The sequence below is a fragment of the Pleurodeles waltl genome, chromosome 6 (assembly GCF_031143425.1).
Source record: "Pleurodeles waltl isolate 20211129_DDA chromosome 6, aPleWal1.hap1.20221129, whole genome shotgun sequence".
NCBI lineage: Eukaryota > Metazoa > Chordata > Amphibia > Caudata > Salamandridae > Pleurodeles > Pleurodeles waltl.
The window spans coordinates 1,325,575,508-1,325,596,357 of record NC_090445.1 but is presented as its reverse complement, the minus strand read 5'-3'; the positions used below and the strand labels follow the sequence as shown (position 1 = coordinate 1,325,596,357).

The 20,850-nt window shown below is 44.5% G+C and overlaps 1 protein-coding gene and 1 long non-coding RNA gene across 2 annotated transcripts in view; one reads left to right on the top strand and one right to left on the bottom strand.

Moving 5' to 3' along the window:
• The window catches only part of LOC138300829 (uncharacterized), a 295,919-nt gene that overhangs the window by 164,409 nt on the left and 110,660 nt on the right, over nt 1-20,850 (top strand). The gene's annotated exons all lie outside the window — the stretch shown is intronic.
• Nucleotides 1-20,850, bottom strand: part of CALY (calcyon neuron specific vesicular protein) — a 141,319-nt gene that overhangs the window by 61,370 nt on the left and 59,099 nt on the right. The window contains exon 4 of the mRNA XM_069240632.1: nt 13,666-13,779. Within this exon, the coding sequence (XP_069096733.1) occupies nt 13,666-13,779 (114 nt within the window). The remainder of the gene's footprint in view (nt 1-13,665; nt 13,780-20,850) is intronic.

Below are 20,850 nucleotides of genomic sequence, written 5' to 3'. Positions count from 1 at the left end.
ATATCTGTTGCGTCTTATGCTGTGTGAACTTCCCCGACTTTGGGGACAAAACATCTCCCATGACAAACTATACACAGGATAGATAGAGGACAGTTGATAATGGTAATGTTACAAAGGTAAGCCATCGCATGTAATGCAATGTTGGATACCACTTCATGATCACTTGTGTGTATACTACCCATGAGTCAGGCATTTGAACATGCTAGGTAGGTACAGTGTTTGTGACACAGAGTCCCAACTCCAATTCAACAAAAGTTATGGTACACCACAGTTTAAGTCATGTAAGTGACCTCTGTTTCTCTTGTGGCTGTGGAGGACCAGCAGACCATGCTGCATGTGTTCACATATTTCCAGTGGTTCAGTGCACAAAAGTGTCCAGTTCAAGTGTGTGGCCATGTGTACCCTGGGTCAGTATTGGCCTCCATGTTGTCACAGTTAAGTGCAGGTCTAGTCATGAGTCTGTGGAGCCTTTCCCTGAATTAACAGAGTATCCTTCAAAGCAGATTTTACCTAAAGCTAAAGAACAACTAATGACACACATGGGGATAGTCCAGCTATGGCACTGCAGAACTTTAATAAGGCAGACGACAGGGCAACCTTGATGTGCTTACAAACTTTATGGATCAGTAATAGGAAACAGGCAGGTTTCATCAGAACATTTGTACACAGGGTGCCTCTAAAATTCCCACTGCAACAGGGAACATCAGTGCCTCTGTGCTGATTAATGTCACAGCCAGTCATCACACAAGCATCATCAAAAGGTGGCGGCAGAATTGAATCTGTGTGTGGACCGTCAGGCACAAACATGTTTTGTCCTTACATACACATTGGCAACCCTTATTTGTTGTGCTGGAGGCACCGTACTGAATCCATGCATACAACCAAAGCACACTGTCACTATTTGGCACTAATGAATACATGCAAAACCAGACAAGGGGAGGGGGCTGGATTAGGCAATTTGAATACATGTCCCAGAACAGAATACGATAAGGAGACTGATTAAACTATGCTACATATTTGAGGATTCATCGTAGACCTTCCCCCATGACACAATACCCCATGAGGAAAGAGAGGGCATGGAAAGCAACTATGAGACAAATGTAGCCACAAGGAACCTTTATGGTTAACGCAAAGACGGGAACCAGTCAGGCTAACTGGATGCCGACTCTGTCAGGAACAAACATGAACAAGGCAAATACACAGTGAGCAGACTCTGACTGGGAAAAGCTGGAACAACACTGTGGGAACTAAAAACTGTTTTTGTGCTGTAGTCTGCAAAGTTACACAATCCCCCAAGGGCTCTGTTACACAAGTGATTTGTACACCAATGCACAACAAGGAGATTCAGAAAATGTCAGCTTCTAAGAAGTTCCAGGCAGCATCAATGGCAGGGCAGGTTCAAATGGCTGGTATGCATGGAAGTGCTCACAGGTGTGTGCAGCTTCAGTCTCTCACAAGTCCTGGAGTTGAAAATCAAGTTCAAAGGGCCAACTGGACCTTTCACAAGGGAAGCAATGGACAGCTGATTACAGGTCCTACCGACTACCAGGCAGTGCATTATCAGACCTGAAGTCCATGCAGACTGATGAACTATGACTATGGCAAGCCATACTGAAGAGGGAAGCACGGAGTCAGAATGGGAGTCTGGGTGTGTGTAAATGAAGGTTATCATGGTACAGCTAGTCCATTTACGGGGCCCCCTAGAGAAGGGTGGGCAGAGACAGACAACATGGCAGTGGCAGGACTTATTACCTGGGATGGACTGCGCAGGGCATGTCTTGTGAGCAATGCTTGTCATACCTGGGGCACTCATGCTATCCATTTTCTGCTTAGATGGACTCCTTGTCACACATGCTCCTTGCAAAGATAGCACACTTACTGCTGTCAAGGGTCTGGTCATACATTCCTGTTACCAATGCAATAGCACATCCACTGCCTCATGGATGAAACACTTTTTTACCTTATGATTGTTTGTGTCTTAGTTGTGTGCCATGTGCTGCAATGAGCCATGTTGGCAACATGGATGTGTGTCATAGCTGTGGTCCTCTGATATTGCCCTTCACATGTGAAATAGACAGGATATATATCATTTACACTGTGTGTGATGTTGGCTGTACATTCATACCCATCAAATCTGATGTGGCTTTTTCAGTATCCTAATCTGTATTTCTGCAATGCTCCATGAGGCTAAACTCTGATTATGATTCCTAGGGATCATGTGATGCATAACAATTACCCAGAGCATGATTGAGTGATTAAGGTAGGTGTTTAATGACATATGATAACAAAGTGGTGATGATGACTATAGTTAGAAGAAGTTTTGTACAATGTGCTGCAGTGTTTGGATGGTCCTCCTCATGTTCACGAACAGCATCCTCCTCTTCCTCCTCTTCAGGCATTTGTTGGTCTGGTTCATTGAGGGGAATGTTCCTCCTTACACAAATGTTGTTCAGGATGGCACAGGTCAAAATGATCTTGCAGACCATTTCAGGTGAATATAGGAGGCTGCCTCCGGTGATGTCGAGTCACCGGAATCTGGACTTCAGGATGCCAAAAGTCCTCTCTACTATGGTGCGTGTCCTCCGATGTGCCTCATTATAGGCACGCTCTGATGCTGTGCTTGGGTTGGCAAATGGGGTCATGATCCACGGCTGGATCCCATAACCCTGATCAGCTGAAAAAGAAAATGAATATAAATATTTGGATGTTGGTTGCACCTTGATTATCACTTTGCATGGCAGTTATCTTGTGTCACCTGTGACTCATCTGTGTTTGTGTTATTGTGTGGGATCCAAGCTTCTAGGATGTTCTTTCTGCATTGGGTTGTTTAATTATCACAACTGGTGTTTGGCTGATTGACCTGATATCAGCGGTATATTTGTAAACTTGCAGCTCATTGCGTATCTCCCGTGCATTATATCATGTGAAAGAAGTGTCCATGTGCCTTTACTGGAGGTGACATGCTACTTCCACACACACAATTGATTCCACTGTGGTGGTAACACGGTTGCTCAATATGGCCTGAACATCCCATCCAATTCAACATATGTAATAGCATGTGAAAAACAACAGTGAGGCCCTTAGATTTGGCTAGGTGACAATGTACAACACTTCTCCAAACGTTGCAAGCACTGAAGTGTTCACAACTGACAATGCACAAATATCCCATGTGTGACAAGTTCTGGGCAAACCTATTTTTGTGCTCTCACCAAGTTGGCTCATGTGCAAACGTGTGCCTACACTACTGAACCTGCTCCAGGTAAGCTGGCTAACTTGGTTGTGGGGATGAAGGCTTAAGTGTCAGAAGGTCCATGTGCCTGTACATCTGTTATGTATATGTGTAATTGTCTCAATCCATATGTGTAGCAGTGTGCACTTTGCAATATTGTCACATCAATATGTGTTCTTAGCACAATCCACTTGCTTATTGGTAGTGGGCAATGTCACCCCAGGAGTGATGTGAGATGTTGGTACTGCCTTAATGATTCCATGTCACCTTCATTAGAGTCAGCATCATCATGCTATGTGTCGCATGGTGTTTGACCTGCAGCAAAACACATTACACACCCCTTACACAGTACGTATTGCTTGGAAGGGTGTGTGATTGGGTGTTATTGATGTGACATTGGAAGATTCATCTTCCAAGTTGCACTGCCAGTTAAGGCCATGTCATTGTCACTGTGTGGTTTTAAATTGGTCCCTTGTGGCTCTGGAGTGGCATCAGTTGTTATTTGCATCTGTCATTTGTCCATGGGAGTGTATCCCATTGGATCAGGATATCAAACATGACTAGCAGTGTCACAACCTCAGTGTCTTCCTGGCCACGTGTCAATGTAGTGGTGTATGTGTTGTGTGTCCTACAGGGTTGCTGTGCAGTGTGTATATAACTAGGTTTCTGTACTTACCAACAAGTAGGCCATTTCCATATCGTCCATCCTGGAAGTGTTGATTGATGGTGCAGTGGCGGAATATGAATGAACCATGTACACTCCCAGGATACTTTGCCACGATGTTGGTGATCCACAATGGCCTGCACATTGATGGAGTGTGTGAGCTTCCTGTTGCAGTATAGATGCTCGGTTGCAGCAGGTGGCACAATCCGTACATGTGTGCAGTTAATGGCTCCAAGCATGTGTGGGAAACCATTGATTTGATAAAAGCCCTGTTTGGTCTTCTGCTGCTTCTGCTGTGTGTTGGGGAAGCTGATGTGGCGGGTGTGAGGGAGATGATGGCATCCAGTACCTTGGAAGGCAGAGAATGAGGGCTGTGAGATCCCGGCAACCAGGGCACCAGTGTTTGCAAAGAGCCACTTGACAACATGTGCAGGACAGCTTGCAGCTTGGTCTCTGGTGGAATGATGTGGGGTGCCTGCAAGCTGGGTGCCAATTGTGGCTCAATGTGGCGCAGCAGCTGCTGTATGGCTTGTCAGTTTAATCTGTACCTCTGGATGATGTCATGTTCCTTGATGCCATGAAGGGTTGTCCTGGTCCGGAATATCCTCTTCTGCCTTCAGCATTGCCTTTGGGGTCCCTGTTGGTGTGGTGGAAGCTGCTGCTGTTGCTCCTGTGCTCTGCTTCTTCGTGCATGCTGGATGAATAGCACCTCCATGTCTTCCTTTTGGAGCTCTGATGTTGGTTCTGTGGGTTTTCCTTAAGTACTAGTGTGTTTGCCCCATTTTAACACCTGCCCTGACCCAGGTGTTAATTTTTTACGCAAATCGGGATGTGCACTATTTTCCGCCTCCGTCTCCCAGCCGTGCAGCATTTTTGCACGGTTGGATAAATATGGTGCACAGGTGTTTAAGTCATTTTTTGGATGGGAACGCCTACCTTGCATGTCTAGCGTCAAAGTATAAATATGGTGTTAGTTTTGCACCGAATATGCGTAAAAAACAAAGACGCAAATCCGGCGTAAGCAGAGTATAAATATAGGCCTAATAATCCAAAAATGTATCCAGCTTCCTGGGCAAGGTGTGTAAGTGTGTGGTCTCAAGGTGCTTATCTGAAGAGCCAAGTCTTCAGCTTCTAGTGGAAATCAAGAAGTGAGGGGGAGGCTCCAATGTGTTGAGGCAGGTTGTTCTATGTCTTGGGTGCGATGTAGGAGAATGAGCGACCTCCAGTTTTGCTTTTGTGGTTTTGTGGGAGGTGTGCGCAAATGAGAGTGAGGCAGAGTGTAGGTGTCTGGTGGGTTGGTGAAAGTGTATGCAACTTCAGGTGTAGTGGATCCTATTTAGTTTTGATGGGAATCAGGAGTTTAGCTTAGCATTTCGCTTGCAGGCCTGGGACCCAGTCGCCCACTGACTTTTTACCTACTTAGCTTACTCTGTTTTGGTACATTTATTTAATTATTTCTTCCAAGCTGGCTGCCATGTTTATAGTTAGGAAGATGTGTTAGTTTCACGTTATCAGTGCCATTCGGTAAAGGTGTCACTATCAGCATCAAAGATAAATGAGATACGTAGGTTATCACATTATGTACTTTCCCACTTTCGTGTGCTAGTAACATAATGTACTTTTTCAGGGAATTGTTTTTATAATTGCTGTCCCAAGCAGGCTTTCTTATCTACTGTTTCGGATCATAACTGCATCAGGGGTCCTACCAGACCAGTATAAATACATCACACACAGAGAAGATAATCAGAGGGATTTCTACCAGATGCCATCAACGCTATCTATGCTACATGTCGCCTTGATGCTGACCCAGTCTTCGTGTCCCCACAGAGTCTGATCTAGAGACCTGATTCCAAGGTAGCAATGGTTGGGGGCTCTTCTCATGGACAAGGTACTGGCAGATTACTTTCAACATACATAGCTCTCTTTAGGTTAGAGTTTAGGTTCATCATGCTATGGTAGTAGGGCCTATTTCACATATATTTCACATCTTGTGTTATTGCAAGATGGTGGGGGTCTTTGTACTCATGACGCTTGTTTTTACCATTCTGTTCCTTGGATTATTCATTATCCTAATCATTGCAGCCCATGCAACTTATCGTAGAAGGCAGTCTTGTTAATAAAACCTATTGAAAACTTCACTGAATCTTTTTCATTGCCTTTGTTTGGCTGAGACATGTTTTTGTGTGAAAAAGGGGTAATCTCTGTTTAACCACAACACTCCCTGAGATGTCACTCACTTCAGTCCATGCGTAAATGGAATGTAGAACAATACAGTTTGTAAAACAAACCTTTTACTGTTTGGGTTTTTGGTGAAGTACTGCTTGTGAGCCAAGAGGGTTGGGACAAGAGGCGTGACTTTCTGTAGGACTGGCCTAATCACCTACAAACATAAGTACTGTCATCCTTAAACCAGCAGTCTTGCTTAGAGCAAGAGTCAAACTACGACACAGTTATTCTAGTCCTGTGTTGTGTAGAGCTTTGTATGTGCAGGTAAGAAGTTTGAATTGGCTGCACTTGTGAATGGGGAGCCAGTGATGCTTCCTGAGGTGCGGTGTAATGTGGGTGCGGCGTGGGCAGTCATGTGTGATTCTTGCAGTTGCATTCTGGATGGCCTGGAGTCTATGTAAGACTTGTTTGGAGATTGAGAGTGTTGTCGGAGTCCAGTATGCAGGTGATAAGTACTTGCATGATGATCCGTCTGGTGTTCTGAGGCAACCATTTGAAGATCTTTCTCATGTGTAGGATGTGAAGCAAGAGGTGCACACTGTGTTGACTTGAGCTGTCATGCTGAGCTTGTCATCTAGGAGGATCCCTAGATTTCTTGCCTGGTCTGTGGGTGTGGGTGTTGGTCCTAACTCTGACGCTCACCAGGTGGAACTAATGGGGAGGTCTTGTTGCCAAAGACCAGTATTTCCGTCTTGTCGGAGTTGTGCTTCAAGCAGTTGGTTCTCATCCAGTCTGAGGAGATGGTCATGCAGTTGGTTCTGCTGGTGTTTGTCTTGTCCGTCAGAGAGAGGATGAATTGGGTGTCATTGGCTTAAGGCTTTACACTTTGATGATTCTTGTTAGACCTTATTGAGATGGGTTGTATATTGTTTTACAAACTGTATTGTTCTACATATGTTTAATTTTAAAATTGTGTACATGCCAGTTTATGTGCACTGGAATAGGCCTGTGCTGGTTACAGTGTCAGTCCAATGGTAAGGGCTGTATGTCTTTACCGTTCACTGGCAAAAATGTATGTCAGATTCCTTAAGTGTGGTATTGTTTATAATAAAACAGAAGCAGTGGGCCTGACTAACTTATTGTGAAAAGAATGTGGTAACAGCATTAGGTTCTTTTGGGTGTATTGTTATTGCACTGTACTAATAATTATTACATGGAATTTCATGGATTACCATAATAAACAAGGGATTTGGTATTGGTGACCCACCCTAACAAACCATGAGGAACGACAAATCCTTTTTAGGCTCTGTTAAGAGGGATTTCATATTGCTTTGACAACTGTAATTTTGTACATGTTTGTAATTTTACTATGGTATATCTGATAGTTGCCCTGTGGAAAAGCTTAGGCCCAATACAATAGACATGATGCAGTTAAAGGCTAAAGATCCAACTGTTCTAACCTTGCTGCAAACATCTATGACAATATATCTCACATTTGTTGTGCATTCTGCATACCATGCCTCTCCTGGATTTCCCTGCAAGATCAAACAACCATTTTTCCAGACCCTTTTGACTTGCTTTTACCAGTTTCTTTCTCTCTTTGTACCCAATACCAGCCTTTTCAGATCTAATCAACTGTGCTTATAGAAGCACTGTTAGAAATGGGGTCTTTCATTGGCAGTCCGGTTACCTCCTGTCCAAGCAAGGACCCTCACTCTAGTCAGGGTAAATCACACACAATCCAAATTATCCTGTGCCCACCCTCTGGTAGCTTGGCACTGAGCAGTCAGGCTTAACTTAGAAGGCAATGTGTAAAGTATTTGTGCAATAAATCATACAATACCACCATATGGCACCACAAAAATATACCACACAGTGTTTAGAAAAATATATCATATTTATCTGATAAGATGCAGGTCAAAAACGATCAAAGATGCAATAAGTAAATGTAGAGATATCACTGAAAAGTGATATAAAGTGTCTTAAGTCTTTTTAAAGCAAACAAAGTCTCTTTCAAGCACAAAGTACCTGGTTCCCGTGAAAATCGTGGAAGCAAAGGGGTGTGCGTCAATTTCTCGTGCTGCACACGGCGATGCGTCATTTAGTTTCCACGCACGGACGGCTGTGCGTTGATTTCCGGCGCTCTGTCGTGGATCCTCTTCGGGTTGCGGGGTTTTCAGATGCCCCGGGGACGGTGTGTCGATTTCCTGCACTGGCAGGACGAAGTCACAGGAGTTGCATCGATCCGGTGGGCGTTACGTCAAATATTCTACCGCATGGCAGGTGCTGCATTAATTCCTCTCTGGAAGTCGGGCTGCGTCTTTCCGGCTCGGCTATGCGTCAATTCAGTGGGCCGTGCGTCGAATTTCCAGTCACTATGCTCGTGCTGCGTCGATCTTCTCGTTGCGGAGTCAGGCTGTGTCGTTCCGGTTCGGCGTGCGGTGACATTTTCACTGCGATGCAGGCTGTGCGTCGAATTTCACAGCACAAGGAGTCCTTCTTGAAGAGATGAAGTCTTTTTGGTCCTGAGACTTCAGGGAACAGGCGGCAAGCTCTATCCAAGCCCTTGGACAGCACTTTTTCACCACAGCCAGAGAGCAGCAAGGCAGCAGGTCAACAGCAAGGCAGCAGTCCTTCACAGAAAGCGGTCAGGTGAGTCCTTTGGGCAGCCAGGCAGTTCTTCTTGGCAGGATGCAGGTTCTGGTTACAGGTTTCTTCTCCAGGAAGTGTCTGAGTTGGAAGGGGCAGAGGCCCTGTTTATATACCCAAATGTGCTTTGAAGTGGAGGAGCCTTCAAAGAGTGGTTTAGAAGTGCACCAGGTCCCCTTTCAGTTCAATCCTGTCTGCCAGGGTCCCAGTAGGGGGTGTGGCAGTCCTTGTGTGAGAGCAGGCCCTCCACCCTCCCAGCCCAGGAAGACCCATTCAAAATGCAGATGTATGCAAGTGAGGTTGAGTATCCTGTGTTTGGGGTGTGTCTGAGTGAATGCACAAGGAGCTGTCAACTAAACCCAGCCAGACGTGGATTGTAAGGCACAGAAAGATTTAAGTGCAGAGAAATGCTCACTTTCTAAAAGTGGCCTTTTTAAAATAGTAAAATTAAATCCAACTTCACCAGTCAGTAGGATTTTATATCACCATTCTGGCCATACTACTCCTTTCAGATCAGCAGCTACCACTCAAACAATGTATGAGGGCAGCCCCAGTGTTAGCCTATGAAGGGAGCAGGCCTCGCAGCACTGTGAAAACGAATTTAGGAGTTTTACACTACCAGGGCATGTAAACTACATAGGTACATGTCCTGCCTTTTGCCTACACAGCACCCTGCCCTATGGGTTACCTAGGGCATACCTTAGGGTTGTCTTATATGTAGAAAAAGGGGGGTTTTAGGCTTGGCAAGTGCTTTTAAATGCCAAGTCGAATTGGCAGTGAAACTGCACACACAGACCTTGCAATGGCAGGCCTGACACAAGGTTAAGGGGCTACTTAAGTGGGTGGCACAATCAGTGCGGCAGGTCCAATAGTAGCATTTAATCTACAGGCCCTGGGCACATATAGTGCACACTACTAGGGCCTTATAAGTAAATTAAATAGTCCAAACGGGTATGATCCAGTGTTACCATGTACCAGCAAAAACAGTGTCCAAAAAGTGGAGGGAGGCAGGCAAAAAGTTAGGGGTGACCACCCTAAGACTGTCAGGTCTAACAGCCACTTTATGCATTAACAGTCACAGTGTATGCCCTTTTACAGCATCTGCACTTGGAAGGAATTTTAGTCCTGCAGTGTGTGTAACACAAGCACAACACAAGCAAAATAAACTCAATTGAACATTTCCACAGAGAATAACCTGAGCACTAACCTTGAACATATTCTTATTACCCAGGTGACCCCTTTCAAAATGCACAAATGGAAGGAATTTCGTTGCCATTTCACAGCTGTGCAATTTCTCGTCATTTTTTCCTGTGGGAAACTAGTTTGAGCAGACACTGTCACCCAGGAACAGTAAAACTGTAGCTTAAATACATTTTCTCATATACACCTTGTAAGGAACTACCTCTTTTTGTATGATTACCTCCCAAATTTCAGGACTGATGCTGCTGATTTTTTGACTCACTCCGAAGTGCACTGGTTCCTGCTGACCAGGCCCCAGTGAATGTACTCTGACCCCTAAAAGGAATGTGCAATTGCATAATACCTAATTGGCATACTTAACTTACTTCTACGTCCCTAGTATATGGTAGCCTGTGTATCCAGGGTCTGTAGGTGAAGTGTCACTAGAGGACTGCAGCACATATTGTGCCACCTCTAGAGTGTTAAGGTGAAAACATGATTTTTATGCCTACCAATGCTGATTGTAAACTGCCAACTTGACTTAGCAAAATAACCCTTTGGCCAAGTTCAGACATTGCTTTTTAATATGTATTAGCCACCCCTTAAATAGGCCTTAAATACCCCTTTAGTCATGGTGCAAGATGTTAAAAAGTAGGATATACCTATCTTATGTTTTACATGTCCTGACAATGAAAACTAAGCATTGTCATTTTCACTGTAACAAGGCTGTTATTCCCATTGACCAACATGGGGTTACACTTTCACAACTGTTAAGTGCTAACTTCCAATTGGAAGCACCAAAAACAGCACTTCAAGGTATCACATTATTAGCTAGATTAAATCTAAAATATTGCCAAAGTCAGATTTAAAATAACTATTAAAGTGAATGTAACATTGGAAAGTCACTAACTTCTGGCCTCAAATTTTTAGTAGTTGTTTCTGATTAACTCCGGCAGCTTCACCCGAGACAGCTTTCCCATGTCCTGCCAGGAGGTGGAATGGCTTGCAGGACAGAAGAACAAAGGGCTTGTTAGTGGGAGGAGGTGGGAGCTCCTCCTGACAGATTGGTTGGATGGCTGCGCCCCTCAAATGGCCAGACTTCAAAGGGACAGCTGTCTGTCACAGGCAAAGATGAGTCACTCCTTAGCCTGCCCTCTCATTTGTACCTGTAGACATGCATGCAGTTCTCCTTCTCACCCAGGAAAGAAAGGTTCTGACATCTTGGATTTGGGCAGAGAGATGCATTGTGGGATTGGTTAACTCCAAACCCTCAAAAGGTGATGTAGGAGGGGGTGTGGTTGTCTGTGGGGAACATTACTCCTAATGGTTAGCTGCCCCCCACCCAATAAACTAGAGACTAGCATAAACATGGCACCCCTGAATATGCTCTTCAGAACACTGCTCGACCTGAGGAAGACAGAAGAAGGACTATACCTGCTGACTTCCTGTTGGACACTAAGGGCCTCATTCTGAGGCCGGCGGGTGGCGGTCGCCGCCTGCCTGGCGGGAACCGCCATATGGCTGCTCCGCGGTCAAAAGACCGCGGAGGCCATTCTGGCTTTCCCGCTGGGCTGGCGGGTGACCGCCAGAAGGCCGCCCACTAGCCCAGCGGGAAACCCCTTCCCACGAGGAAGCCGGCTCCGAATGGAGCCGGCGGAGTGGGAAGGGTGCGACGGGTGCAGTAGCACCCGTCGCGAATTTCAGTGTCTGCTAAGCAGACACTGAAATTCAAAGTGGGGCCCTCTTACGGGGGCCCCTGCAGTGCCCATGCCATTGGCATGGGCACTGCAGGGGCCCCCAGGGGCCCCACGACACCCCTCACCGCCATCCTGTTCCTGGCAGTCGGAACCGCCAGGAACAGGATGGCGGTGAGGGGGTCGGAATCCCCCATGGCGGCGCAGCAAGCTGTGCCGCCATGGGGGATTCCTCAGGGCAGCGGAAAACCGGCGGAACACCGCCGGTTTTCCTGTTCTGACCGCGGCCATACCGCCGCGGTCAGAATGCCCTGCGGAGCACCGCCAGCCTGTTGGCGGTGCTCCCGCCGACCCCGGCCCCGGCGGTCCCCCTAAGCAAAGAGGACTGCACCTGCTGTACAACTGGTCGAGAAAACCCAAGGGCTGGACCTACTCCCTCTCGTGCCCATGACAGGAGTGTGGACTCCTAGGGCTAGTTGCCTAGCCTCCTGTTAAGTTCCAGGAACACAAAAGCTAAAGGAGCCCTCTATCTGACCAGTTACAATTGGATTGTCCCAGGCCTTGAAGATGCATTGTGTGAGATCAGCTCCAGCCCCAAGAAATGCCCACCAGGTCTTGGTCCTTCATCTGGTTCTTTTCCCTATAAGAACTGCAAAAGAGGAGCCTAAAACTCACAAGATAATGGTTTTCGCAAAAGAACCAGAGGCTACCAGACAGTCGCTTTTCAGTACACTGCCGATGTCAGCACCACCATGGGCTCCTGACATTGGTTCTCACATGCTGTAAGTTTTGCCGGTTTGTGGGTAACCTTGAACACCCCATTGAGAACAAAGGCTTTCAATGGACAGCTGGGACATACCTGTCCACTGAGTACAGGCCCAGCATTGGAGTCTGCTGGAGAAGATCCTGGCAACTAGCTCTGTCAACAGGAGAAAAAGCCCGGAAAAGCTTCTACGTGGGAGTTTAAAGCTCTCACCGGGACCAACCAGGCCCCTGTATCCAGCTAGTGATCCATCATGGTCGGTCTGAAACTCTGACTTTGACCCAGACAGTTGTTTGAGGCTCATAGAGAACAGTTCACTGAAAGTGAATTGCAATGATTTATGAAAACTTTTAAAAGTCATAACTCCAGGTCTCTACATTAGATTTTCACATTTTGGTGCCTATTTAAAGACGAAAATATATACTATTATTATAAAGTGGAATGGGATTTTCATTGTGTCGTGTTTCTTACTTATTAACTGCTTTGCAACTGATAAATGCTTTACAATTGTTTCCTTAGAATAAACCCAGACCGTTCTGTGCCACAGCTACCAAGGATTGAGCTAGGGTTCAAATTAAAGTAACCTAACTGGACTCGATACTGAATAGTGGCATTATTAGTTGGGAAGGTTTCACAACCACCACAATTAAAAATCCATTTTCTCACACAGTTCAATGTTCATGCAAGACGCCCGACAAGTACATTTTGTATAAATTGGATAAGTACAATGAAAATTACAAATGTATTGAAAACATTTAGCCCACTCTACGTAGTACACAAGTGAATCTTTGTGGCTTTGGTTTCATAAAGCTAGGGCACAATATGAAACTGGAGTGTGACATGTATTAAATTAGTCCTAGTTGCTTACAAAAAGTAAATGATTTAGAAAAGGACTGGGTTAAGTTAATATGTGAGAATAATGAGTACCATGAGATGCTCAGGCAGGAAAGTCTTGCAGGTATATCTACTGCGGAATACTGAGTACCATTTACTATTCTTAACCCCACGTCTTCATAGCTTGAAGATGTAGATATATCATAAAGGTCAGCAGATGTGGAGTAAAGAAGAGTTAATCAATACTCACCTAGACATGGTAGTGGGACTGGATATCCTGCAGTCAATATCCTCGCAGGACGATATTAAAACCTTGACATTCTGGTAGTTGACGCATGGCTATCATCTTTGCCTATACTTTCCATTGTTATGAAATCAGTACCCAGCAGAATCAGCATCTTTGCAGATAGGCCACTGTACTATTAATCTTCACATATCTCACCTTGGCTGGTCTTGTAGTGCTGTGGTGCAGGAATGTGTGTCTTACCTTAAAGACAAAGCCTTCGGGGCAGCTTGATTGATCGTACCACAGGGCCTTGTACATGACCAACATCAGCAGACATGCCAGGAAAGCCACAGTAATGAGGATCAAGCCTGTAAGCTGAAGGGGAGAAAAGGAAAGAATAGTAGAGACAAATGTGCACCAAGCCTGAGGAAAGGATGAACACACAGGCACAGTATCAGGCAATAGAACCAGCTCCTCCAGGACTGAGGCATCATGCAAAGACTGGATGGTGTAGCATTACTGTGTGTCATTCATCTGTGAGTGGCATGCATGAATTACGCCTACACTTTTTAGTGTAGGGCTACTTTTAGGTGGACAAAAGAAAAATAAAGTGAAAGGGAAAGGGAACTAGAAAAGAAAGGGAAAGGGGGAACAAGAGAAAGAATGAAAGAGATTAAATAGAGAAAGGAAGTGGGACAGCACATAGTGTGAGAGATAGACAAGAGAGGGAGCAAAAAAGGAGAGCGACAGAAAGAAAGGGAAAGACATATAGAAAAAGAGTACATATAGAAATGAGAGAAAAAGAGAGAGCAAGGAACGAAGAACAAAAAGAGAGAGGATAGAAAGAGAAAACACATCTCAAATGAGAGAGAAGAAAGAGACATTAGAGAAAGAGAAAATAGATAGTGAAAGAAATAGGTAAAAGTGACAATGAGATAGAGGGCGAGATAAAGGATCATTCAGAAGTCAGTATCTTCTGATAATCATAATAAAAAAAGCCTTTTGCTAATCAGAGCAGAAAGGATCTCTTTTCAATAAACTCCCTAATCTGCCTTTACCCTTCTGATGCACCCACTCTGGTAGGCCTGAAAAGCAAAGTACCAGCTACCATCCTATCTATCAGCATAACATGGAGAAGAGATCTCCACACACTGTTAAGTGCAAGCACCTAAGAGAATGGACTGTAATGAATCAAATCATTTCCCTCAAATTGAACCCTATGTATCATTACCTATCACTTCAGGGCTGGCGCAGTGGGTCAACGGGGTTATGTGTATTACTGCTGCTACATGCAATATGCCCCCTGGCCTAGCTTATCAAATCACGTACTTTGACTTTCAGATGCATGCAGATAACACTACATGGACCTTAGAGTGGGTGACTGACGAGGGACTTAATTCAACATTTCTGAATGCCTGGGACATATACATGCCTGACCAATGGAGAACTGCATTTTTCCCTATGAAGGTAAAATGAGGTGCCTATAATGGGAAAATGCACCCACCTTTTTCACCTTTGCCTGGTAATGGATGTAGGAATAAGCTTCCCTTTTAGTAGAGAAGAACATGTACCTTTTCTACAAGGGCAGTATCATCCACTCCCCTGACTGATGTAGTAAAGAAAGAGATTCCCCTTCAACAACAGATGCATACAGGCCTCCCTTACTGAAATGGGAGAAACTAGTGAGATCACTGACCATATCAAGGTTAGTATGTTGTGTCCAAGGACCTCCCACAAAGTGAATCATGAATGATGGCTAGGATTTTAAAAGTATTAGAAATGTCTGTCAATAACTCCATTAGCTTCTGTTGAAACATATAAATATTATTCAGCTCTCTATGATTTATTACATCCAAAATCCTAGGCAAAGAGCACACTATTTATCCCTATGCTCTCATTTGTAACTTGTGCAAAGCCTCCCAACCCTACAAGAAAAAGAAACATGGTGAAATGTCGCTTAAATTGCTGTGAATTGGGTGTTAAAATAACATTGAACTGTCTCAACAGCTTCAGGAAGGGGTTAAAGCTTTCCTGCTCAAAAATCCTCAAATGCAAGAAAGATCAAGCTTGTATGTGGTAGACCCCTCCCAGTACTCGCAAAGGGATTTGATCTGGCACTTGCCCTTTCTTCTAACTTAAGCCAAAATTACCATATTGGACACCTGAAAATCCCATTTGTAAACGTCTTCCTAATTAGCCTCACAAGTAACATCTACTGGGTGTCTTGGTCAAACACTGTTATGCATCTGACAAGAATGATTCACCTGCCTCTGCTGCACTGCACCTCCAACAACCACCATTTAAAAAACACTGAAGCAACAACAATACTGCACCTTGTTCTACGAAACACCCCAGTACACAAATAAAAACAATGTGTGAGCAAAACGTCCTGGTTGTGGATGTGTACAGTACACAAGATGTAGATAGAATACATCATACTTCCTTCTTGATTTAGCAAGATATCAACATCCCAGTGCCACAAGGTTTTCAGTAAAATGAAGGAAAGGTGCAAGGAGATGATGTTTCCATTGATGTACGGCCCTCACTTCATAAAGTTAAAGGCAGAGTCCTTTTAGCAGATCAGTTTTAATTGAATCATCCATTTCAGTGAGATCGGTAAGCATGGTGGGTTATGGATGAACTGAAGAACATTACATCATGTGAAAAGGGCTGTAAAATCAATTACTATTCAATTACTAAGCAAGTGGAAATGTTAGCACACACGCATATTTACAGGGTGGTTGCCTCAAAGTGGAAAGTGTTGGCACTTTGTGGGTTCTCCTATCAAGGTGCTTAGGGGTTTGAAACCTCTCCTAGGACCGGTGCAGGTTCAGATCCTGTGACTGGTCTTAAGGTAGAGGGCTTCCATATAGAACATAGTAGTAAGCCTGAGCTAGATATCATTTAATGCCAGTTTTATGCACCACATTAGCTGAGATGGTGGTGGTGGCGGGGGAGCAGTTGTAAAGTACTGTGGAAGACAAATTACTTCAGCTTGGTTGCAGTCGTGGCTGGTGACTGGGCAAAGTGGCAGGGCAGGGGTGGGGGGAGCAAAACAAAAATAAAAAAAATTAAACTTACCTGGTCGCTGCCGCACCACCACCGCACTCCAGGCACAGGCTCCCAGCCTCCCCTGCGCCAATTATGATGCTGCTCAGAGCAGCGTTATGATTGGCTGGGTTGCCCTGGATGGGCACTCCAGCACAGACTGGGAGCCTGGGCCAGCTCTCTCCATCTTGGCAACACAGTGCCAGGTTGGAGAGAGCCCTTGCACACATGTGTGTTTGGGAGGCCTGAGACAGCTGACCTACCATACATGCGCACTGAGGGGCGTGCTCTGTACACTCCCCTCACTGCTCGTCACCTCCATGGCCCCACCACTTTCAAAATAAAATTACACTGTTTATTATCGTTTTATTTCTAAAGGTTTGCAGCTCCTGCTGCTGCTGGCAGGGAAGGCGACGATCCTCCGCATAGCGGCGGAGCCGCCCCTGCTTGGTTGAAGTATTTTTTTTTGTCCTCATGCACCTCACACTCTAAGTCATCACTCCATACCACAGCCGTCTCACCCTCTAATGTATATGGAGATGACCAATGCCAGGGAGACTGGATCTCTCTCACTCAGCCTACTCTGGAGGAAAGCCAACGTGGCTGGAGAGTGAAAAGAAAAGGTGTTTAATCATTGGACTTCACCACTCGTCTTCTCCTGACCTCACCTCCCGGCTACCCCCCACTCTAGTAGGGAGGCCCATAGATTCTCCTTTTTCTGCTTATTCTGCTTAACATGCCCTGCATCTATGTCAATTTTCGCCAGATAGACTAAGGCATTAAGCCAATTCCTATGTACCGGGGGCCACCATCACCAAATTCTAACATATTTCTCTTCTTGTTAGAAGGATAGCGTAGAACAGCAAGTTCCTCCTTACCCTACTCCACCCATCAGAGCATCTTGGTCACCCAAAAAAAATCAAAGGGATGCTTACCACGATCTCTAGCCTCAAAATATTTGCGAGTGTTTCACATGCTTCTCCCCAAAAGGAAAACACAGCTGGGCATTCCATAAACATGTGTAAATCAGTTGCACTCTGCATTCTGCATTTGGCACAGGCTACCGTCCCCCCATTCTTCATATTGATAGATGTATGCTCTATGTACTGAGAAAAAGTGATTTTTCCTTAGTGGGGTGGGCTTACCAACATCAAACAGGGTCTTCAATGATTCTTGCCACCCCCCACCCTGTAGCAGATCCCGAGGCATGTTATCTCCCCAGAGGCTTACTGGCAATAACCGTCCAATAACTCAAGCATTCCCCAGTACCAGACTGAAACCTTGCTGTGTTGGGGGAATCACCAAACAGAATGTTTTCCAAACAGTTTGTCACCCCCAAACTCACTGGATTCTTCTGTAACCAGCCTTTCAGCTGAATATACATTAGTCTAGATAAGGTCCCCCCAGGTCTATCCAGTAGCTCTTCCCACTGGAGGAGGGATCCTTCCTTAAAGAGATCGCCCCAAAAATCTATGCCGGCCTCCCTAATAGGTATTGCTAACACATCCTTTAAACACTCTGGAGTGCCAGGGGAATCTCAAATAGGGCCATCCTGACTATAGTGTGTGACCTTTGTTGCCAATCTTAGATGGTACCAGCTCTTCGCCATATCAGGCAGAACCTTCAATTAAACTTTTTTGAAGAACTTTGGATCACCAAACTTGTACAAAAAACATTTTTCAATCACTTTCACAGTATCTGTCATGATTTTGTAGCATCCGGGGAGACAAACAACATCCTTGCATTTCTAAGTTGAAAGGCCCACGCATACAGTCGTAGATCTGGCAACGTCAAACGCCCGGTCTCTCTACTCCTTCGCAACTTCTTCCAGGAGATCTTGACACCCTTATAGGACCAAATAAATGAGTTTATAGCCTGTTGCATTTTGTCCAAGTATCCTTTGTTCATTTGAAGAGGAATAGAATTACACATTAAATTTATCTTGGGGAGGATTACCATCTTAATCAGGCTAATTCTGCCCAGTACCGTCAGGGGGAGATTTGCCCACCCCTGCATTACTTTATTACAGACCCCCAGAAGTTTTTTCTGGTTCCTTAAAAACAAGTTGTTCAATGTCCTGTGTGATCACTAGTCTTAGGTATCTAATTTCCAACTTCCCTTGCCACGTACCACTCTCCTGACTCCAGAACATTATTTCAGTTTTTGCTGCATTGACTTACGCCAATACGGATAACTGGCCAAAATCCTCTGCTAATCTCAACAGCCCTGGAAGAGCGGTTATCAGATCTGCAGTGTGCACCATTAGATCGTCCGCATACATTGATACCTTTTTTTCCCAGCCCATCCATCTAAAAGGAGCTATTGTGGGATCTTGCCTAATTTTCCTAGCTAGAGGTTCTATGTATAAATCAAATAACAATGGAGACAAAGGGCAACCCTGTCCGGTACATCTGTGAGATTCTCATTTACCAGAATCCTTGCCAAAGGAGCCTGGTATATCAACCCAATACCCCTGCAAAATTTCTCACCTTAGTTAAAATATCCCAAAGCCAAGCTCAACTACATCCAATTAACCCTGTCAAAGGCTTTCAATGCACCTGGAGTTATAATACCTAGCAGATCAGTAGCATCGCCAAGGTCTCAGCGTTATTTGACAGGAATGATGAGGGACTTTGGATTGTGTGATATGTGGAGGTAGAGAGCAGGTTTGGAACAGTTTTTTTCTTATAGCAATAACAAATATGGTCACGCCTCGCGTATAGATTATTTTTTGTAGATCAGGGGTGGTTTGACGCAGTAGAGGACATAGTATACTGGCCAGCCCACCTGTCAGACCACTCAGCAGTAGTGTTAAAAATTAAGATATTAAGGAATGTAGGAAGTAGAAGGTGGATGTTAGAATGCACGCTATTGCTAGATGAGGAGATCATATCTCAATTACGCACAGAGGCCAAGGAGTTTTTTTAGATGAACTCAGGGTCTGCGCTGGCTAACGTGGTATGAGATACATTTAAAGCGGTCCTACGGCAGTCAGTTATGAGTATAGTCATGTTATAAAAATAAACAATTCAGGAATGATATAGGTCTCTTGGAAGCTGAAATAGGAAAGTGCAGGAGTCAAATAATAACGTGCACCGAGGACAAGGAAAAGGAACTATTGGGTAACAAGTTGAGTGATTAAAAACAGCAATTGGAGAATGTCTTACAAGAAAGAATTTAAAAAAAAAGATGGGAGGTGAACAAGGTAGCCCATTCTAAATATGGAGAAAGCCCAGGGAAGGTGTTAGCCTGGAGGATCAAGCTTGATAAGTTGGGGGACAGGATTACAAGCAGAGAGTCTATAAAAAGACTATTTTTAAAGTTTTTTTCACAGCTCTATTCAGAAGAGGTAGGTATAAGAGAGGAGGATGTGCAATTTTGGTTAGGGAACAATATACTCCCTAGAATCTCTCAGGCGGAGCAACTTCTTCTGAACGAACCAATCTCTGTAGGGGAGATAAGAGCTGCGTTAAAGGATAGTAAAAGTGGGAAAGCAGCCAGTCCAGACGGGCTACTGGTGGAGTTTTATAAAGCTTTTGGGGTAGTAATAGTACCAGTCATGTCATAAATATTTACAGGGAATTTTGGGAATGGATCTTCCATACTGTCTTCTTGGAATGAGGCAACTATTTCATTGATTTTAAAGCCGGGCAAACGTTTGGTTAAATGCGAGTCATATAGGCCCATATCTTTGCTAAATAGCGACTACAGGCTATTCGCAAAAATACTGGCAGGTAAGCTGAATTGTGTAGTGAAGGGCTTGATTTGTGAAGACCAGAAAGGTTTTATTCGGGGAAGGCACCTACATGAACTGAATTTTAATCTGGTAAGGGCGATAGATGTGGCCACCACCAAAAAATACCTCTTTAGGTATTATAACTGCTTGGTTGAGGTATTAGAGCAAATAGAATGAGTGGAAGACACAAAATGATTAGAAAAGAGAGAGAGAGAGAAAGAGAGAGATAGAGTTAAATAGACTACACATTACTAAGGTAGGAGCACATAGAGATGGGTGTGAAGAAGGCCCATCAGGAAGGACTTGAGAAGAAAAGACTTGAAACAATAGTGGAAGAGGTTAATGTAATAGTGCAGTCACAAGTGATAGATATTCTAAGATATTTGGTTTGAGAATTTGACATGCGGCCATGAGATCTGTGTGAGTTGGTTTGTTCAAGACTTATGGACAAACCTTTGAAAATATTAGCGTCAATGAGATAGCTTGGCAAGGCTCGCCCAAGGGCATTATTGATACATATGTAAAGAAAAGTAAACTAAGAAAGCAGTATTAGTATTCCATTACATATGGGAAAGTGCTATCCCCCTTTAGCTAATTGAGAAAGTATAATTATTATTGAAGGTGATAATCAGATATTCTAGTTTTCTATCATAGAACCAAAC